This window comes from Drosophila serrata, unplaced genomic scaffold, assembly GCF_035046125.1.
Source record: "Drosophila serrata isolate PLE 108 unplaced genomic scaffold, ASM3504612v1 contig_228, whole genome shotgun sequence".
NCBI lineage: Eukaryota > Metazoa > Arthropoda > Insecta > Diptera > Drosophilidae > Drosophila > Drosophila serrata.
Genome location: NW_028257126.1, coordinates 1,375,866 through 1,395,323, shown reverse-complemented (window position 1 = coordinate 1,395,323; position 19,458 = coordinate 1,375,866). Strand labels below are relative to the sequence as shown.

Sequence of the window (19,458 nt, the reverse complement as noted above, 5' to 3'; positions counted from 1 at the left end):
ACATAGATAAGAACTGGCCAAAGAAATCATCTTGCTAAATTTAGGAAGTTTTAAAATAAGCATATTAAAAAAAATATGTATGTATTTCTATATGATATTCATGAACGTGTGCAGCTTAATGTGAACAAATGTGCACTTGCAACAATAAAATTAAATAACATATATTTAAATACTAGACAGCTAAATTTACTAATACAAAAATTACATACGTATTTAAAATTCATTTTTTATTGGACATGTCTGAAGAATGAAGATTTTATAATTTAATTTACCCGAATCACCCGATTAAAGAAAAACGCCTAAGTGCAGGCTACACCGTTATCGTGAGAACTACGCCTAGGAAACGTTAAAAATGCGGTTTATTTTGGGTTTTCTTGCAATTACATACTTTATTTATTGAATTTTGCAACTCGTTCGATCACCTTTACGTACACCACATGCTCAGCACATCGTTTCTGCATATGTGCTGACATGTTTTAATACTATTTAATGTGTTTCTTTTTTACAGCGCATTGATATATATATTATCCTCTTTCGTTCTTCAATCTTCAACAACAAATTGTAATTTGCGTTCTGCCGTTGAAAACTTGACTTAAAAGCGCATGTGTGTGTCTACTTTAGAAAAATATATATGTATGCCGTTATATATATTATGAAGTAGCATTTTTCAGATTACATGGACCGGGTACAAACTTGTATATAATTTCTGATTTCTCTTTATTTTTTTTCTCCTTCCTGGTGTGTTCCTTAACTAGTATAGTAAATGTCAATTATGGAAGTAAAATTCATTAAGAGTTCTCCAAAGATTGTGAGGCGGGGGTATGTCATTAAATAGTATTCATTACTACAATAGCGGAAAAAATTCGATTTAACAAAAAAATTATACATTTTTTGTAGAACAGCAAAATTGTACGATTAACCAATAAAAAGTATTCCGTGTCTTATTTTTGATGCCTAAACAATTTCAAATTCATTTATGTATTTGTTCTGCTGAGCAAACCATTTTTAAAGCGTCGATCGAAGCAAACAAAAACATATACATTTGTATGGCTTTTATGCATTAATAATTTGTTGCGTGTATTTAAATAATTTTCTTTCTGGCTTTCACGCTTCCTTGTTTTAGTACTAGTATGTAATACAGATTTTTATTCTTAGTACGACTATTACAAATTTTCAATTATTAAATTAAACTAAATTTAAACTTAAACATTTAGCAAAGGCGCGCCTCTAGCGAACGCTGTTCTATAATTTTTTAGTTAGCATTTGCTTGCTGGTTTCGCTGCCGTTGCACATTATCGATTTGCTTCGCTGGCTGCATTTGCTCAACCACAGAGGGCCCGAGTTCACCGTCAGATAATATCATGGAACATAAATCAGTAGGCCGATTCGATATACGATAGAGAATTAGTAACATGTGCCGGGCCACCTGAGCCGACCCGTAAGGCGTGTGGAACTCAAACGGAACTCAAAAGGGTCTGCCCGCTGCCTGTGACTTGTGTGAGTGAGTGAGTGTTTTTCGGGATAACTAAAAGTCTAGAAATAGTATAATATATGCATGTCGGGTTATTACGACTTCGATTTCATCATGGGTGCAATTTGGAGTTGACGAAATGATACCAAATAAGCATATGTACTTCACACTTAGTTCTGAGCACACAACAGAGCCTAATGCGGATGGAGGTGATGATGAATAAGTTACAGACCTAAGGACATGCAGCGAGATGTGTTCCTCATGCCGGATGAGAGAGTGTTGTTATGGAGGGTGTGGTGTGTGTGCGCGTTTACAGCAGCGTACAAAATACATTCCGGGCGGAGCTTAACTACTACCACCTTGTCCCTTGCCGTAGATGAGCTCCTCGCATATCTTAAGCAGGTCGGCGTTTTCACGTGTCTTCTGTTGCAGCTGCTCCGTCATTGAGACACGCGAAATTTCCTCCTTTTTGAGTAAAGCTTTCAGTTTTTTCACCTCGTCCGCATGCTCCCTCGTAATGTGATCCAGCTTTTTGTTGGCACTAAGTGGAAAAGGGAAACGAGATGGGATTAGCTAGATTTTATAGTGCGATTCTCAGTTTACTACTAACATTTCCAGCTGCTGCATGGCATGGCTCTTCATCTTGTCGTAACGCTGTTCCTGCATCCGCAGATTGTCCATCATCTGCTTTCGATCCGCCTGCAGCGACTCTTCGTTGAGCTTAAGTTGCGTTGTCATCTCTTTGCTCTTCTCGTATTTCCTGCAATGATGGTTAGTTACTCGATTGATCAAGACAAGACACACTGTCCTCGGTAGAGACAGTCGCCGCTTACACATGCAGATCGGAGAATGTGGTTTCCAGCGATGTTAAGTGATGGTAATTGGTATCCCGGTCTGTCTGTACATCCTGCAACTGCCGCTCATAGCCGTGCGCTTGCTGTTCCTTCTCACTGATCAGCTCGGCAATGGCCTTCTCATACGCCTCGATAACGCCACTATATAAGGAGAAGACAATTAAAAATGGTATTTAGGTGTTTTCCTTCGGCAAAAATATTATTATATACTCACTTAAGCTTTGCAATTGCTTTATCTTTTTCTGTGATACGCTTTATGCTCGCCTCCTCGCGTTGCTCTGCCTCCTTAAGCTTCTTCTCAATATCCTCTGATCGGGTTCTGAAATATATATCCATTTGTGAGGACACATTAAAGGCTGCTTTTTAGATCAACTTACACTTCATTTTTGATCTTCTTCTCCATTTCATCCATGTTATTGTAATTGTGGGTCTTGTCCTCCTTGTTAAGGCTGCAAATATAAAAGTAAACAACATATATTCAGGATCCAGAAGACACACTGACACCAGTTACTCACTTGGAATTATCGAAGGTTTTGTTGCAATCGTTATCAATGACGTCCACACTCATTTTAGCATGCTTCTGTGAAATGCCAAAACATAAGTAATTAGTTATAGTTACGGTAAAGTTGGCTATAATATTCAAATTCAAAAATCAAACTGAATAGGTGAAACTTACTTTGGTCCTATCCACAGGCGGCTTAAAGTCCAACTTCTTGGCGGTTTCTTTGGCACTCACTTCAATTCCAAACGACTGGCTGTTGCCTCCACTCGTCTCGAGCTCTTCCAACGTAGGACTGAGGACCCTGTTGTTCTGATTCTGATTCAACCCGCGGATATTCAGCAGCGCTTGCTCCTGTTCCTGAGGCAGATTCACAGGAACGGGGGCACCTAGGAGCGGATCGAACTTTAGCAGCAGCGAACTGCGATCGATGGGCGCATTATTGCTGCCTTTCGTGTACAAATAGTCAAAATCTGATGAGTTTAGTATTACTGCGGATGGAGTTTGGTTGTGTTTTGTTTGTGTGTGTTTTTGTATATGTTTGGATGAGGTGCATGCGCGTGCATTTCGTATTTGTGTTTGATGGGGGTAAAAAGAGAAAAAGACAAAAACTATAGTTAGTCACTGGCTTTTGCAGCTCGTCTCCATCGGCTTCGAAATCAGTTTAAATCAATGTCAACGTCAAGGCAATTTCCTTTGACCTCCTCTCGCTACGGAAATGGACCATTAATAGGTACAAACATTGCACATACAAACGAGGACTGGTAAACGCCCCTTAAAAAAGCAATGCAAGTGGGTTTAATATGGAAACCAAGCGAAATGAGTGGGATTAGATAGGAAGAGAGACTAAAAGTAATAAAGCAATGTACTTTCTGATTCGGTTAAGCTCGATTTGTGGTTGTTCTTACTTGGATTTGATATCAATACGTTTAATTTCAATCATTACAAAAGATATATTCCTTATCTTCTTTCTTTACCCTTAATTGAGCATTTTAACTATATTAGATATGATCAAAGTTTTAATGGCTTTGTTTCTACTGTCATTATCAACACGGGTAGCATTTCTTATCTTTTCCACCAATTTTGTGTCACTTTATTTACAATCTGGGCTTAGTATATTTTTTTGACAAAATAAATACTGCAAATTTCATGTTTCCTTAAGCTAATTCTGATATTTAAAAATAAATAGGATAACGTTTTAAGTTTTTGCATTTATATAATTTGATGCTAATTATATAAAATTTTAAACTTTTCTTAGGAGCGAAATTTAAAAAAAAAAACTTTTTGAATCAAGTTTTTAATAATTTTAAAGAAAACTTTATATTGAGAGAAAGTTTTGTTAAAGTCGATTTAAAATATATAAACTTAGAAAAACTAAGAGGGAATATTTGCATACGTAAAATAATTCCCCATCGCGTCTCTTTTTTTAACATCTTTGCTTGTGTGACTCGTTGAAAAGAAAACAAAAAAAAAAAAACGGAAGGAAGAACAATGACAAAACCGAATATAAGATATAGCATGACTCAAAATGAATGTCTCTCCCTACCATTCAACCCCCAGAACCCCAAACCAAGAGATCCCAAGGGGCTGGAAATAGAGGTGTGCCGGTTCTGTAGAGAAGCCCGCATTATTATATTTTGCTTGCACATGAAAGAATTTCGATTTTTTTAGTTAATTTAAGCATTGAGGGTCAGAGAAAATGTTTTGATTTAAAAATGATTTAAAGGATTTTTAGAAGTAGGCATTTAATTTAATTTAATTTCTTAAATATAAGTCGTTTATTTTGTTTTCTATATGTAATATTTTGGAACATTTAAAACAATTTAAAATTCATAGCAACTTTTAAAATTTCAATTAAATTGCAAAGTTTTCAGTGTTCAGCAAGAAAGAAATGGAGAGAATACATAAACAAATTGGCGGCTTTAAAAATAGTAAAAACAGTGCGAGAACCCGGGCAGGCCCAGATACTATATTTTGCTGTGATAAAAGCCAAAATGCAGGTCATCTGTAGCCATTATTTACTTCATTTGTTTCAGTTTCGAAAACCGACCAGGGAGCAAAACAAACCAAAACAAGAGGAAACGGTGACTTTGTGAGTCATTTTATGCAATCGACGAAAGGTTTCCAAAAGTGGGTTGCGACAAGGGGGCAGAAGGAGAAAGAAAGAGAGAGCGCGGTGAAAGAAAGTGGGGAGTGTGGAAGAGCGAGAGAGAGGCAGCTTTTCACACTGTGATGCATTTTAATTGCGTGTCTTTGACAAGTTTTGCATTTTCAAGATTTTCTACAGTTATTCACTCAATAATGTTAACCGTGACCACGCAGCGCCCACACTCATATGCCCGCGACCGTACACACACACACACACACACACACACACACACACACATATGGGGCCAATCGCACAATGAAGTTTCACGCTCTCACTCTCGCGTATAATTTTTCTTTGAGACTTTCGGAGTCTTGCCTTGTGGCTTTATTTATGCTATTTGTTGTTTTTTCTGCACAGCTGCTTGTTACATTTCCCATTTCTAGCACTTTTAATGAGTTAACCGCAATGCAATGCTTGTCCGAGTTTAGTAAACAAACAAAATATCCGTTTTAGGTTGCCTTTTTAAATTTACATTTGCTGATTTAGCAGTTTGAAGAGCAATAACAATGCAATACAGCGACGACGTCAAATGTTGAAAACTAACTGAAATGGAATTTCTTATTGCTTACATTTCTCTCCGATTCCAATAAGAAAACCAGCGCACGCACGCGAGCGAGCGAGAGGGCGAATGGGACGAGCCTGAATTCTGACTGGAGTGTGTGACAGTGACGCGTATGCAGCAATGAGCAAGTGCGCAGAGAGAGCGTTCGAGAGAGCGCTCTGTGTACACGTTGTATGTTTGGAGTTGTATTCCCTTTTTCCCGCACGGCCCCCATATAAGACCCTCTCGCTCTGATGCAGCTGTTATGGGGCTGTAAAAGTGCATGTTCTAACTAGAATTCCTATGCGCCAAGGTGTGTGAGTGTGTGTGTGGGTAAACTGGAGAGAACATGCGGATAAGAGATGGGCACTACAGTGGATCTTGGATTTAAAAATCATTGTTTTGAACTTCTTAGTTGTGGCGTTTAAAATGTATAACTTTTAAACTCGGTTCAGCTCAAATCAAATGTGTTGATGATATACGATTTAACAGCGACCATATTATAATAAACTATTCTGGCTAATTTGCAAGATAAATTTGATACTATTAATGAAGGTTCACTGTACTACTCTATGAATAGTGGCAAGAGAACGGTAGAAAATCTCTCAGACTTTGTTGTTTCATGGTTGTGTGGGTCAGAGATAGCCAGAGTTGCATTTTCCTAGTCAGCGATAACGATAATTTGGCCGCCAATATAAAAAGTGATTCAAAAATACTATTAATAGTATGTTTGTTAAAAACATGCTTATTATGTAACATGCGAATATATACATACATATATACAAATTTGTCTTCTCTCAAATTATTTAATTTCATAAATGCGCAATTATCGCATTAAGCAATGAGTCGCCTTAATTAACCAAAAATATAAATGCGCTCATCAGGGCACAAATACCGAAGCGTGGAAATACAGAGATCCACCAAGAACTGACAGCGTTTCTTCAATTAGCCAGAGTGACGTCACACTAAGAGTAGTTGTAGTATTTGTATTCGCTTACGATATTTTGCTGATAAGGGCTCCACTCAGAGAGAAAGTCAGAGAGCGGAAGAGAGTACCGGATAGAGTAGACGGACAGAGAGAGCGTAATGCGGCATTTTCCAGAGAATAGAGAACGTAAAATGCATTGGCAGCAACAAAAACCGGGAAGCAGGAAGAAAACGTGCACACAAACACTGTGCATTAAACAAAAAACGTGAACTACTCCATGGGCTCTGCCATTCAAAAACTAAATTATGCGCCTAATTGACACCGGGTCCCCTTGTTTTCGTTGCTGCTCTTTTTGCCTTTTCCGCTCTGCCCCGCGAGTTTCCCATCCTCTACGAATTGAAGTTCAGGTTCATTGCCTTGCATGTGTGCTGTGTTTATTTTTACAGTTAGATATATTCCATGCCAACAAGGAGGGAACTCTGGGTTTCGAGTTTACCGCCTCCATAATATTTCAAGTTCAAAAGTTATTGGGTGGTGCAGGCAGATTGGTGCTTGGGTTGAGTGCATTTAATGGCCGATGAGCTAAGGTCACGAACATGCAAAGGAATCAAGGAGAACCAACCAAGTCCCGTTACAAGCAACTACAGTCAAACTTTGTAAACTAGAGAAGCGTATTATTTATATGACCTCTATGTAAATTAGGCAGTCGTTAACACTAAATGTATATAATTTTTAAATTAAGTGAAATTTTACCATTTATAATATGATTTTGAAGAAATTTTTCTAAACCGATATAACGCTTAAAAGAAATTGAAAGATTAAATGTAATTATATATATCTCAATAATTAGAGCTCCGATTTGTTAGTTCGATTTGCAGAAAATTAACTGGAGATTAGATGATAATAGGAACTTCTTTGATAATATCAATATGTGACATAAGGCTGTTAAGTGTCCTAAACATTTGTTAAGCAATAAATTTTTTAATAGAGATTCTAACTTCTTGCCCCGAACAATTAAATTAAACAATTAAAAAAAAATGCACTCTTCCACTCTCCACTAAATAAATAATTAATGACAACTAATTGTCAAGTTTGACCAGTTTGACTGTAGTTAAAGGATTGACAGATTTTATATACATATTTAAAATTAAAAACCTTCGACTTACGATTTTGGTTGCTGGCTCCATCTTGGAATTCGGAATCAAACTGGTCCTCCTCGCCTGATCCTCCACGTTTGGTACTGCCCACCAAAGGAACAGCGCCCCCACCGCTTCCGGCGGCAGCATTAGCCTTAATCTTGGCTTGATTGTGAAAGCCGCTAGTGGTAAACTGCGGTGTCTTGAACATGTCATCTGAGACTGGTGATATGGCACCAAAGTGCTCCACAAACACATCATCCTTCTCGTCACCGGCACTCAAATGCGCCTGCTCCTTGGCGGACAGCTTCTGCTCTTGCTCCAATACAACGGTGGAATTCCCTAGTGGCGACACTGGAGAATTACCATCATCGTGGATGGGAGGTCGTCTTAGATTCTGGTGGGTGGGAATCGGCGGCGAGTTTGAAACGAAGGGCTTAGCCAGTGGGTGCTGCTGAGGTGATCTTAGAACTGTGGCCTCCTCCACCCGCATGGAGACATCGACATCCATGGCTTCGAAGTCCTCACCAGCCATGCATTCCTCGGTGGCCTCAACTGCTGGCGATGCATTCTGCTCCAGGCAAAAGGTGCGTCTTGGTTTATCATTTTCCATATTGAAGGTCTTTCGGGATGACGCTTTCTCCTCCTCCGGAGACGGAACTAACGAAAATGTGCGCCGCTGATGCTCAGGGATGGATCCCAACTGTACATCGAAGGTCGCGGAACCCTCCAGGGGAGTACCCTCCGACACGAACTCTGGTGTGGCATCTATCCTGCTGCCGCTGTCGAAGGTTCCATTAAGAGGCGTTGGTGAAACATCGCTCGTGGGCAGAGTTTCGTTGAGATTCTTTGGCTTCGGTGGGCTGGGTTCTGTCACCTGGATGACCACTGGTGATTTGGCGATCACTCCTGCCTCATAGACACTGTGCTTGCGATCTAAGGAAGGTTCTACAACAGCTTCTTCCAAGTAGGTCATCTCCTCCTGCTCGGGTGGAGCATTCGGAGAACGAGGAAAGTGAGATGGGGGCTCTGCGGGTCCTTTGATCGGGAAGCTTGGTGATGTTGGTGCAGAGGTTTTCCCTTTGCTAATGGTAGAGAAACTTTCAACTAGCTCCAAAGACAAAGGAGTTGTAGATCGCCGCTGACCTGGTGCGATTACTGCCACTGGCACGTGATGTTGAACTATATCCCTCACATCCTTCTGGTCATCTGCATCAATATCATCATCAGGTAGGGGCAATTCCCTTAGGGCTAGGAATTCTAATTCCTCAGCAGTTTTTGGACGATGTGTGGGTATTGGCGGAGAAAGCGGTAACTCCTGCCGTTTGGCCTGAAGAGTTGGTACGGGCGGAGAGAGTGGTGGTGCTGCTGGACAGTCTGGTTCTGTAGGCTTTAACTCTGTGCACTTTATAGGTTCGACTGGCTCTGACTCTGGAACAGGCAGTTTTGTTTCCTGTTTCAGTGTAGATTGTTCTAAGGCAGCAGATTCTATTTTAGGTTCTTCAGATTCTGGGAGAAGCAACGTTGAATGCGGTATTTGGGGCTGAATTGGCTCTTGGGTTTGATGATCGGCCGATTGGATCGACTCCAGCTTCTGCGGTTCCATCAACTGTGGTGACGGATTTTCCTGCAGATTCTCATCATCTTTCGGGCTGGGAAGCGAATTTGGCTTTAGTTCAGGCTTCTCAATTTTATCTTCAGCATTTTGTGCCGGTGTCAGAGCTGATGATGTCAACTCCGTTCGATGTGCCGCAGGCTCGGGTACCTTGGGGGTAGGTTCCTGTCCTTTAGTTTTAAATTCTTGATAGATCTCCAACTGTTCCAGGATCTCAAATGATTCGTCCATTTTTTCTTCCTCCCTTTTCTGTTCGCCGTTGGATAATAATGGGTTAACATCAACAATTGGCTGACATTCGCTAACAACAAATTGTTGCTGCAACAACTGATGATCTTCCGAACCGAGGACGTCCTTTAGCATCTCCATGGTCTCGTTAATATCATCCACATCCATAGGTTCATAGCTGAGGTTGTGCCGGCTGACAGCTAACGGGTCGTCAAATGTGTTCTCCAACGTGGCAGCCGAGGTAATAGACAATTGGTGCTCCAACACATCGTTGAGAGCACTGGAATAGGCCTCCAGCTCGGAACGATCCGCCGTGTACCTCTCGCTATGATGCGACAGGCATTCCACAAACACATCTGAGTCAGATTGGTCTGACTTCATTGGGCCTGCCGGAGGAAATAAAACTAAACAAGTTAAAAATATTATATTATTACATCAATAGAATTTGTTCTTACCCTCCATTTCGCTTAGGGGCGCTAATTCTGGGATCTGTGTCTCGTCAAACTCTGGCAGACCACCGAATTTCGTAGCTGCGCCCGCCACATCCAGCTTGGGGCCCAGAGCAGCTGCCAGAGCCTTCTGCTGCTCCATGGTTGATGGCTTGGGAGTGGGCTTCACCGCCAGCGGACTAAGCTGGAAAAACAAACGAGAGTCGCAATTATGTAGGGGCAGAAAATCAAAGAAAATTAATTACAAATTGTATGAATCGCGTGCAACATGATTCGGAGCAACGCGAAAAAAAATCATCATAATCCAAACAATTGGCCATCAAAAAATCAACAACAGAGGATGGTGATGGGGAAGGGAATAATACCGAACAATCGCTTGCAGCAGCTGTTTGTGCATTTAATTAAGAATTGTTGACACTTTGTTTGAGTGAAGAGAAGTGGTAAGGGGCTTGGGCTGACGACAAAAATAGGTTGCATCTGGGCCTTAAGGTGGATTGCCCTTTACCGAATAATTACAGGTATGGTCTGATTTGATTCGTGTTGTATACAACATTATTTTCTAGTACATGTATAACTTATTTTATATATTTCATTTATTACAAGAAATTTTATGTATGGCCTAAGGTTACGATAACTTTAATGCTACAGCGCTTACAATTATTATTAATCTCCTTTGAACGCTTTGGTAAAAGAAACCTGCATCTCATTCCCTACATAGCTAATTCAGTTTATGCCTCCCACATTGTGGCACCCCTCTCACCAAAAGAGAGCACGCTCACATCCCCATCGCAATATCGTTGTCCCAGTCGGTCAACCAACAAGCAAATGTCATTAATTTAAAAGTCAGCCAAGACGTGGGAAATCGGGCACACGAGAGGGAATGGGGCGTCAGGTGGACCGGGGGGACGTGGAACTGGGTCGGTGTCGGCGTCGGCTTTTGTGCAGTGCAAAGAGAAAATCGGAAAATGCGGCGGACTTGATGGGGCCGGCCCGGGTCCGGCGTTTGTTTTCCGTTCATTCTCAGGGCCTTGGTGCAATGTTCTACACGCGGAATTTAATTAGAGCGCATTATAGCACGATGATTGTTGCCGCAAGGTTAAAGTCAGCTAGATTAATAGAGAAAATGGTACAAGAAAAGGGTGCTCCTATGATCTATGATATTGGGAAGAGGACTATCTATACAGGGCACATTATTAAATAATATAAGCTCAACAAATAATAGTCTCACTATAACGTACTTAAATTAAAATGGGATCAAGAAAAGATATGTTTTCGAGATAGTTATAAATTTACGATTGGGATAGATAGATTTAGGATTAAGTAAACTAATCCCCAGTGAGCAATGAGATAAAGAAACAGACAATGCATTCCAAAAATACACATTATGACTGTATAAAAGCAATACTTTGAAACGCAATAATTTGGAAAAACACAAAAACCTGAATATGAAATTTTAAAATAAGTAAAATAAAATTTGCAATTATTTAAGGACTAGTCCCTGGGCAAAATTCAAAATCATCCATATCTTCTCTTTAAAAAATAACCAGGGATAACCGACTTAATCAAAGAAATTTAACAACGCAAAAAAAATATTTAACAAATTTTTTAACGCATTCCACACGCAATCCACACATTGGCAGTGTATTCGGTTGACACTTACCTCGCCACTCATGGCCTGCAAGTGCTCCATTTCATTCGCACTGACTTGGTTTAGATTCAAATTGATATCGCTCAGAAGCTGCTGGATGGTATCCCTACTGGTGCTTGAAGGGGTTGCTAGTGGGTCTTCAATGGGGTCACCTAGGATTAGGTCACTGTGCTGTTTTTCCAACAGCAGCAGATCCTCCGATGCGGAGTCGAGTAAAGTATCCAGATCTTGGGAGTGCGATGGCTTTTCTTGATTGACCGCCAGTGAAGGGTGTTCCTCCGCGGAGCTAATTGCTTCTGTGGCTTCCATAGCCGTTGGCTGTTTGCCACTGGCCATGCTCTTGGGCTTCTTGATGATATTTGCGAGGAAGTCCATAAGGAGATTGCTGATGGAACACTCTACGCACGATTAACTTCCCAGACGCTTCACGGTTCACTCGATTCCAAAAACCGATCGATCGATCGGGTTCTCAGTTGTTCTTTAGTGTTTTGTGACTTTTTTCGGGTTTCGGATTCAGCTATGGCACGGATTTCGACTCGCCTACTGTGGAAATTGTCGACTGTGATTTTCCGCGCTCTGCTCTCGCATTATATATTGAGTAATAAACCGCCGAGATTCTCGAGACCCAACGCCGCGTGCGTTTGTCGCTGGCTCCCGATCTTGTCTGTCTTTGAAATCAATTTAAAAGTATTTTCGTTTTCAATTTGCTTTGCTCCCGCTCAGCATCGCACACACAATAATGCCTCTGCCTAGGGGAGAGACAGTGGCCGACCGGCACAGAGAGCGAGAAAATTCGAATGGCATCCACACGAACGCAATCCGGATAGTTTTTGTGACTATGCGATCGGATCGCCTGTAGCCTAAATTTTCCCCGTTTATCAGCACAAGATCCGCTCTATTTTCAATGTTAGTTTGTTTTTCCCGCTACTTTGGAGGATCTCTTATCACGTTACGAATATAAACTAAGTATATACTGGATATTATTATTAAAAAGTGTTGGTAACTTAATTTTAGACAATTTATTGAATATTATTATTTTTTTACTCATATCTCTTGATATTGAAACCCTTTCTGAAATGTAACAGTTATTTTAAGCATTTTAAAACTGCGACGATTGTTTAACCTTTGAAGGGGTGGAAACCGTTTTAAAAAACATTCGATATAGAAAAACAATTTATATTACTTTAAATGCAACAGTTTATTAACACTTCGAAATGACTTATCGCCACGATAGCTGATCGCTTAGAGTGCGCGTGGGCAAACGATAGCAATTTAATTGATATAACCGCTTAATTGATCCCAAAAACGTGGACCCAGCCACAGACAACCTTCATCGATGAATTGCAGTGAAAAACTGAGAAGCTAGACGAGCCTCAGACTCAACTCAAAGGCAGAAGTGCAAAATGCAAGACACCGCAAAATAAGCCGAAACACTCAGAAAAGGCCAATAGAGAAGGGCTGGGGGGGGAACATGAAAATAGGGCGACCGGCAACACTAATGAATGAAAGTCTTAGTCAAACAGCCCGTACACAGAACGAAAAAAGGATCTATGCAGACAATGGTTATTTGTAGACTAAAACCAGTTCTATTACTTTTTGAGAAGGGTTTGATTGCTTTGACCTAAAGTCTGTAAGAGGCTCCTTCTCCATTTAGAGCATATCCTATATTATTCAAAAATTCAGTTTTAAGTTCTAGCTTCAAATTTGTTCTCTCTCTGTAACTCTTGTGGATGCCAAGTGACATGCAATCCCACTGCAATTGTTGCGCATCACGGGGCACTATCCACAAGTCCACGAGTCGAATCGCATCGAGGAAGTGCTCCACATTGCTCCACGGCTGACTTTGCATATTTCGCTAGAAAAGTCCCGCCAATGTGAAACGAAATATCCCACACGATGGGCAAGGTGGCAAGTGTTGGATGTTAGTTTTAGCGTTAGTCAACCAATGCGTGACAGGTGACAAGATAGCACCAGTTGCACCTGAGTGGAATGAAACCAAGTGCAATCCAGCGATGGGAACACAACACAAACAATAGACGATGCAAGGGACGTTTGAGTGGGGCCATAAATTATAAGTAAGCTTAGCTAAAATATAAACAAAAACATTGTTTTCATGGTGCAAACAAACAATTTAAAACAATACTAATTTTAACTAGCTTTTATTTGATATAAAGAAGCTCAAAAACTTTTGATCAAACAAATTAAAAAACAAAACCAAACAAACAAAAAAAAATGCTACCTTCTGCTCCCTGAAGATTGTATACCCTTGCAGATTTCAATTCGATCACTAATAATTTTAAAGTTTTGTGTTAAATAACAACGAGATTTTTCCTACCTTCATTAGTCACCTATACTTACTATATTTAAAGTTTGGGAGTAACAGTTTTACATTCACAGCTTCGAATTTTCCTCTACATTTAACGACAGTTTCTATGGCACCTATGTACATACATGAATCTCCTCCCGTTTTTTATCAAATTAAATGAGTTTTTTTTAATTTAAGGTATATTTTTTCGAGCGAACTAGTGAAAATTCGAAACAATTGAATACAAACATAGAACGGGATTTTTATATGTTGCACATGGTGTATATAAAATTCAAATACCCTTCTCTACAACACATGGCAAAAATTAAAGAAAGCAAATATAGTGGGGGAAGCGCAGCAGTAAAATGTACTATAAATAGGCGAAAAACAAATGCAGACAACTCTTTGGACAACAATTTGGGGGAGTCTGCAGCTCGATCTCCGGGTGTTCCGTAACGAGCATCGTTGGTGGCAACGGGGAGACTAAATTTGTCAACACAGCCCGGTTTCGGGTGTTCAATGAACTTTACTTGAGGTTGCAGAAACTCGACCGCGTTGTATATAGATTGCAAACATAGAAGTTAGAGCATTAATCTTCTGACCACTGGCTAAACAAAGATGTTTATTAATTTGATTAAAATTGTACAAAATACTCAAAATAATATCACTAAAGAGGCTTCGGATCAAGTGATCCTCATTTCTGTTTTGGCAAAACAAATCGATTCCATAATTTCTTTCAGAGCTATCGATCCCAAATGGATAGATTTATTCCGATCTTGCCGTCTGGATCAAGAACGACTGCATCTGGACAATGAGAAATGTCAAGAGGCCGCCGACCACCATCCCAAGATTTCGAAGATAATATACATATATAGCACTTGTAGATAATCCATTTAATGCAGAAATGTCTAGAATCTGCTTACGGCAGAATACTTCTTATAAACATTAAAAGAAATACGTATAGCGAACTATTGAGTCCGAAAGGTAGCGATTAAATAAGATAAAATTGGTTTTTTTTATAAAGGGTTATTTGTTATTTTTATCGAACATAAAACCGTTTTTATCTTTGAAATTAATGTTCAGTTTTGTGTTTCTTAAATAAAATTCGTATAAATCCACAGAAAAAATTTTGATTTTTATAGGCAATGGCGTGGAAACCCCCGAGTTAATGGATTTTACATTTGGCATACCGGATTCCCTGTTGTGTTGTCCGACTTTATTGGTCGTTTTCCCAGAGAGGATGCTCTCGATTTCTTTGTCTTCCCTGGCTTATTGCCCATTTTTAGGGCTGGAATTAGTAAATGGGATCTGGAAATCAGGATGCCGGAGGAGTTGGATAATGTCCGGCGGCGTACACCGATCAACTGGGGAGCACTCACCGGCGACAGCTGCCACAGAGCTAATAAAAACAACGCGCGCAGATTGTATACATATGTATACAAAGGAAAATAGCAAAAACAGGCTGTGATCGGAGACGTACATGCACATGTACATGTACATAAGTATGTGTACATTAATTGCAGGAGAACGCGGAACACATGCTAGAAACAGAATGTTTGACCAAATCGCACTTGGGCGGTTCCACGAGACACGCCCCAAGCTGATGTATTCCTACTCCACTTACCTTGACGCCGCCATCGTTCTTGTTGATCTCTCGCAGAACTCCGCGAGCGCCGAGCCCCATCGCCAGCCCATTGTCAGCCGCATCGTATTCCATAACTTATATACAGGAGGGCCTCGTTTTCCTTTCGGCCAATTTCACAATGCAGCTGTTTTTCTTATAGTTATCTGCTGGCTAAATCTTATTAATGCGATGTTTGGTTAGGGTGACGCTGATTTGTATGTTGTTTTTGTCTGAAAATGCCGCTACAATTTGAAGAAGCATAATAGTCAGAGTGTGACCGTTCGTTTTTCGGTGGAAATTGTCATTCGCCACTGAAAATATACCAAGTAAATTAAATTAAGGGGTTGCAGTGCAGTCATGTAGAATTCGAGTTTTGTAAATTCGTCTTTTACAAATGGATTGACTTATAAGCCAAGTTGAATACGACTAATTTACTGAATTAATTTATTTAACCTTTATGGTCATTTATTTAGACATATAGGGAACGAACCAAACAAAATCATACGCTAGATTTTAAACAAAAACCCAGCCGCAAGATATGGATTTTTTATTCACCTCTATAATCTTTTAATATTTTTACTACTGGACCTTTCATTTAGCAATCCTAAACGTTGATGTATGCGAACTCTGTAGCAACATTTCAGTCATTTAGTCGACCTCAGAGCCCTTACATCGAAATTCCAAAAAAGTAATTAGTATGTAACACCTGTTTTCAGCTGCCGATATTTTCTTTCAGTCGTACAGTGAATACTATGAATATTTTTACACAGCGTTGCACAACTCCCGAAAGTAGCATTCACGCCTTTCTCTTCCGTAAGAAATACATAGTGTGAATAAAACATATTTTTATTCAGTATTTTCATCATTTTTGTATACATTGAATGCATTTTTGCATCTTATTTCATTATACATACAGTGTTTGCGCCTGCGAGAAACATTTTATTAAAACGCAATTTTGTGTAGTTGCTGTCTCGAAAAGTAAACCAGTATGGGCAGAAATAATTTTACCCGAGCTGGGATATCTGCCCAAACGTCGATGGACGTAACTGGTACCAGCGGCTGGTATGGAGGGAACCAATCCTCTCTGCGTTTTGTCAGTGCTCACAACTCTGCTATGACGGCAGCTGGTTACAACGCCATTGCCACAACGACATCGCAACACCATCTTGCAAGTGCCTTCATCAAGACAGAGGTTGAAACAAATGACGAAAGTTCGCCGAACCCAAGCACCAGCTCCCAGCGAAGGGATGGGCCGAGGCGTTCAAGCGAGGGGATGAAGGCGAAGGCGCAGTACAAGGCGGCCCTCAAGATCCAATCACGGCTCCAGGACAGAGTTGATCTTTCTGTAGAGGAAAGGGAATCGTTGGCCTGGGCCGAGAAAAGGATCGAGGAGAGCAGGCTGCACTTCGCCAATATTCCGAACATGAAATCCACGAGCGGGTTCGCAAACAAGGTGGAGGAGATGTTTGCCAACAAAAAGCAACGCTCCGGCGATATGGGCGGTCCGGTGAACAAGCGGCAACGCGAGCCCAGGGATGCGGGACCTTCACCCATAGCGAGCGGTCCGGCAAGCAAGCGGCAACGCGAGCCCAGGGATGCGGGCCCCTCAACCATAGCGAGCGGTCCGCCAAGGAAGCGGCAACGCGAGCCCAGGGATGCGGGCCCCTCAACCACAGCGAGCGGTCCGGCAAGCAAGTGGCATCGCGGGCCAAAGAATGCAGAACCGCCGCCAATAGCGAGGAAGCCTAACAGAAGGGCGGAACCGAGGGAAAGTCAGGTGCATAGGCAAAACCTGATCGTGGCGCTCATTGACCGTAGTGACGAAAACGGCCAGATGACTGAGGAGCGGTGGAAGACTGTGAACGCACGGCTCGTAAAATGTCTATTCGCACAGATGGAGGGAGACCCCAATGCTCCCATGCCTACGTTTGATGGTGCCGGGTGGCTGAATGGGGTAAAAATCCTGAAGTGCATGGACGTCCCAACTTTGAAGTGGCTGACGCAAACGGTCTACGAATTGGAACCGCTGTGGGAAGGGGCCGAACTGCAGGTGGTGAACAGGTATTTAATACCCTCCAAACCGAAGGCAAAGGTACTCTTTCCCATCGCGGTTCAAAAAGACCACGCACTAAAACTGCTACAGCGACAAAACCCAGATGTTCCAACGGCAGACTGGAAGATTCTGCACCTCGCGAACCCACAGAAAGAGGGGGGTCAGAGTGCGATACTCCAGATAAACAAGGAGGCGGAGGACATTCTATATCCCAGATACGGAAAGATGGCGTGGGGCATGGGTTGTGTATACCTGCGCCTTAAAAAGCGCCACCCCGGTGACATGGATGCGCACACCTTGCAGGCAGGCGAGGTGGAGATGGACCTAGGTCTGAACAACACAGTGACGCTGAACGAATCGGACGCGGAGGAAGATGACCTAGCAATGTTTGAAATCATGTCGGGTAGAGGTGTACACAGCACCTATGACACTTAGGTTGCTGCAGTTCTACCTCCATAATTCAAAAATGCATCTGTGGAACTCCTTATTGCCACGGAGCAAGGATCCGTGGACACAACTTTAGTCTACGAGCCCGGAGTTTGCATCGGGAAATGCTATGGCCAGTAAGAACTACAAACCTACAACCCATTTTACCCTCCATCGGGCAACGCTATGGACAGAACCTCCGAACTCGATCGAGATGGTCTCCACGCTAGCCTTATATCTTATTACAGCTCTGGTGATGCTAAAAAGCGAGAAGAAGCGGCTCCAGGTAAGTTCTTGCTGTATGGCAGAGGACAACTTAAAAGCCTGGTAAAAAACAGCCCTTAAGATCAGCTCGTGGGTACAGGCCTGAGAACGGCAGTGAGCCACCGGAACAACATGGCCTATAGAAGGACGCCGAGACACCCGATTCGTTAAATGTCTATGTCTTAAATCCTTAATATAAGTATTATTATAAAAATAAAATGATCTAGATTTAGGTAATTTTGAAACAGGACAATATTTATATATCATCTCAAACTTATTTTCAGTTCTTAATCTTTTTCAGTTGAAATATAAATTTTGTTTGTTCTTAAAATTGTTATATATTTATTTTTATATACTGCTGTTTTAAGAAATGAGGGTTCAAATTGCAATGCTGTCAAATGTTTTGGGGGACAACATACTTTTTCTTAAAAGTATTTAATTATTTCAATTTGATAAATAACTCAAATAAACATAATGTTTTTAAAAGGGGGACCGACCCATTTGGGCTTGTTGAATTGGATGAAAGCCTATAATAATTATTTGTTTCCATTTGATCAGCATAGAACAACTAAATTTTTGTACATTTGGTGGGTTATATAATTGTAACAAGAAGTTTGCAATGGATTGAAGGAGATTTCCGGCCAATAATACCTATATAAGGTATGCGGAATGAAATCCGAACAAAAACATAGAACGTTCGACGTAATCGCGGTAATATTTCTGAGAACAGCAGAGCGTTGAAATTAGATTTGCACACATTGTGCAATAACCCATCTCAGCCAAAAACTTTTTCATTACTTTTCGGCTATGGGCTTCAAAAAAGGGTTTATTCATAAAGTTATTTCTGATATTTAGAGTGGAAAAAAAAGTTTGCCAACAAATGGTACACGAAAATCTAAATAGATTAAAGTAAATAACAATACCAAATAAATAATAATTAATAAAAATCATAAGAAAATTGTAAGTTGGTCCGAATTGAAAACAAGAAAGGAGGCCAAATTCGGCACGCCAAAGTTTGTATACCCATGCAGATGGAAATTCGATCACTAGGAGTCAATGCAGTATAAATTATATATAATTATGTTAAAAAAAATACAAGATAGAACTTCTATGACTAGGAATCCATACAATATAAATTATATATATTTGTGTTAAAAAACAATGACATATTATATTTGCAGTTTTACATTCACAGATTTGCATTTTTCATCTAAATCGATCGTTTGTATGGCACCGATTTTCATAAAATTTGACACAAAACTTAAAAC

The 19,458-nt window shown here is 40.7% G+C and overlaps 2 protein-coding genes across 11 annotated transcripts; one reads left to right on the top strand and one right to left on the bottom strand.

Annotated features, from left to right (window-relative positions):
• Nucleotides 1-358: 358 nt before the first annotated feature.
• On the bottom strand, nt 359-15,722 carry tacc (transforming acidic coiled-coil protein). 10 transcript variants are annotated; one of them, XM_086830013.1, is made up of 11 exons: nt 11,531-12,899; nt 9,877-10,054; nt 7,609-9,807; nt 3,002-3,315; nt 2,841-2,905; nt 2,703-2,774; nt 2,540-2,644; nt 2,305-2,466; nt 2,082-2,231; nt 1,831-2,012; nt 359-1,533 (listed from the first exon to the last, which is right to left on the bottom strand). In XM_086830013.1, exons 1-11 carry the CDS (start codon nt 11,891-11,893, stop codon nt 1,526-1,528), a joined length of 3,798 nt encoding a protein of 1,265 aa, XP_086686139.1. In that variant the 5' UTR covers nt 11,894-12,899; the 3' UTR covers nt 359-1,525. The 10 variants fall into 10 exon arrangements, with proteins under 10 accessions (XP_086686139.1, XP_086686141.1, XP_086686137.1 ...); XM_086830015.1 differs by having other exon boundaries at nt 3,002-3,213; XM_086830011.1 differs by lacking the exon at nt 359-1,533 and having other exon boundaries at nt 1,596-2,012; nt 11,531-12,491; nt 12,702-12,874.
• A 587-nt stretch (nt 15,723-16,309) lies between these two features.
• On the top strand, nt 16,310-18,521 carry LOC147644150 (uncharacterized). The gene has a single exon (XM_086830010.1). It carries the CDS (start codon nt 16,436-16,438, stop codon nt 17,933-17,935), a length of 1,500 nt encoding a protein of 499 aa, XP_086686136.1. The 5' UTR covers nt 16,310-16,435; the 3' UTR covers nt 17,936-18,521.
• Nucleotides 18,522-19,458: the final 937 nt, after the last annotated feature.

Excerpts from the sequence above, each read along its gene's own strand:
- LOC147644150 (XM_086830010.1), top strand. The coding sequence starts at position 16,436 with ATGGGCAGAAATAATTTTACCCGAGCTGGGATATCTGCCCAAACGTCG.
- tacc (XM_086830011.1), bottom strand. The coding sequence starts at position 11,893 with ATGGACTTCCTCGCAAATATCATCAAGAAGCCCAAGAGCATGGCCAGT. Across the intron at positions 10,055-11,530 it reads TGCAGGCCATGAGTGGCGAG|CTTAGTCCGCTGGCGGTGAA; the intron begins GTAAGTGTCAAC and ends TTGTTTTTCCAG. Across the intron at positions 3,316-7,608 it reads TGGAGCCAGCAACCAAAATC|TAATACTAAACTCATCAGAT; the intron begins GTAAGTCGAAGG and ends CTCCATCCGCAG.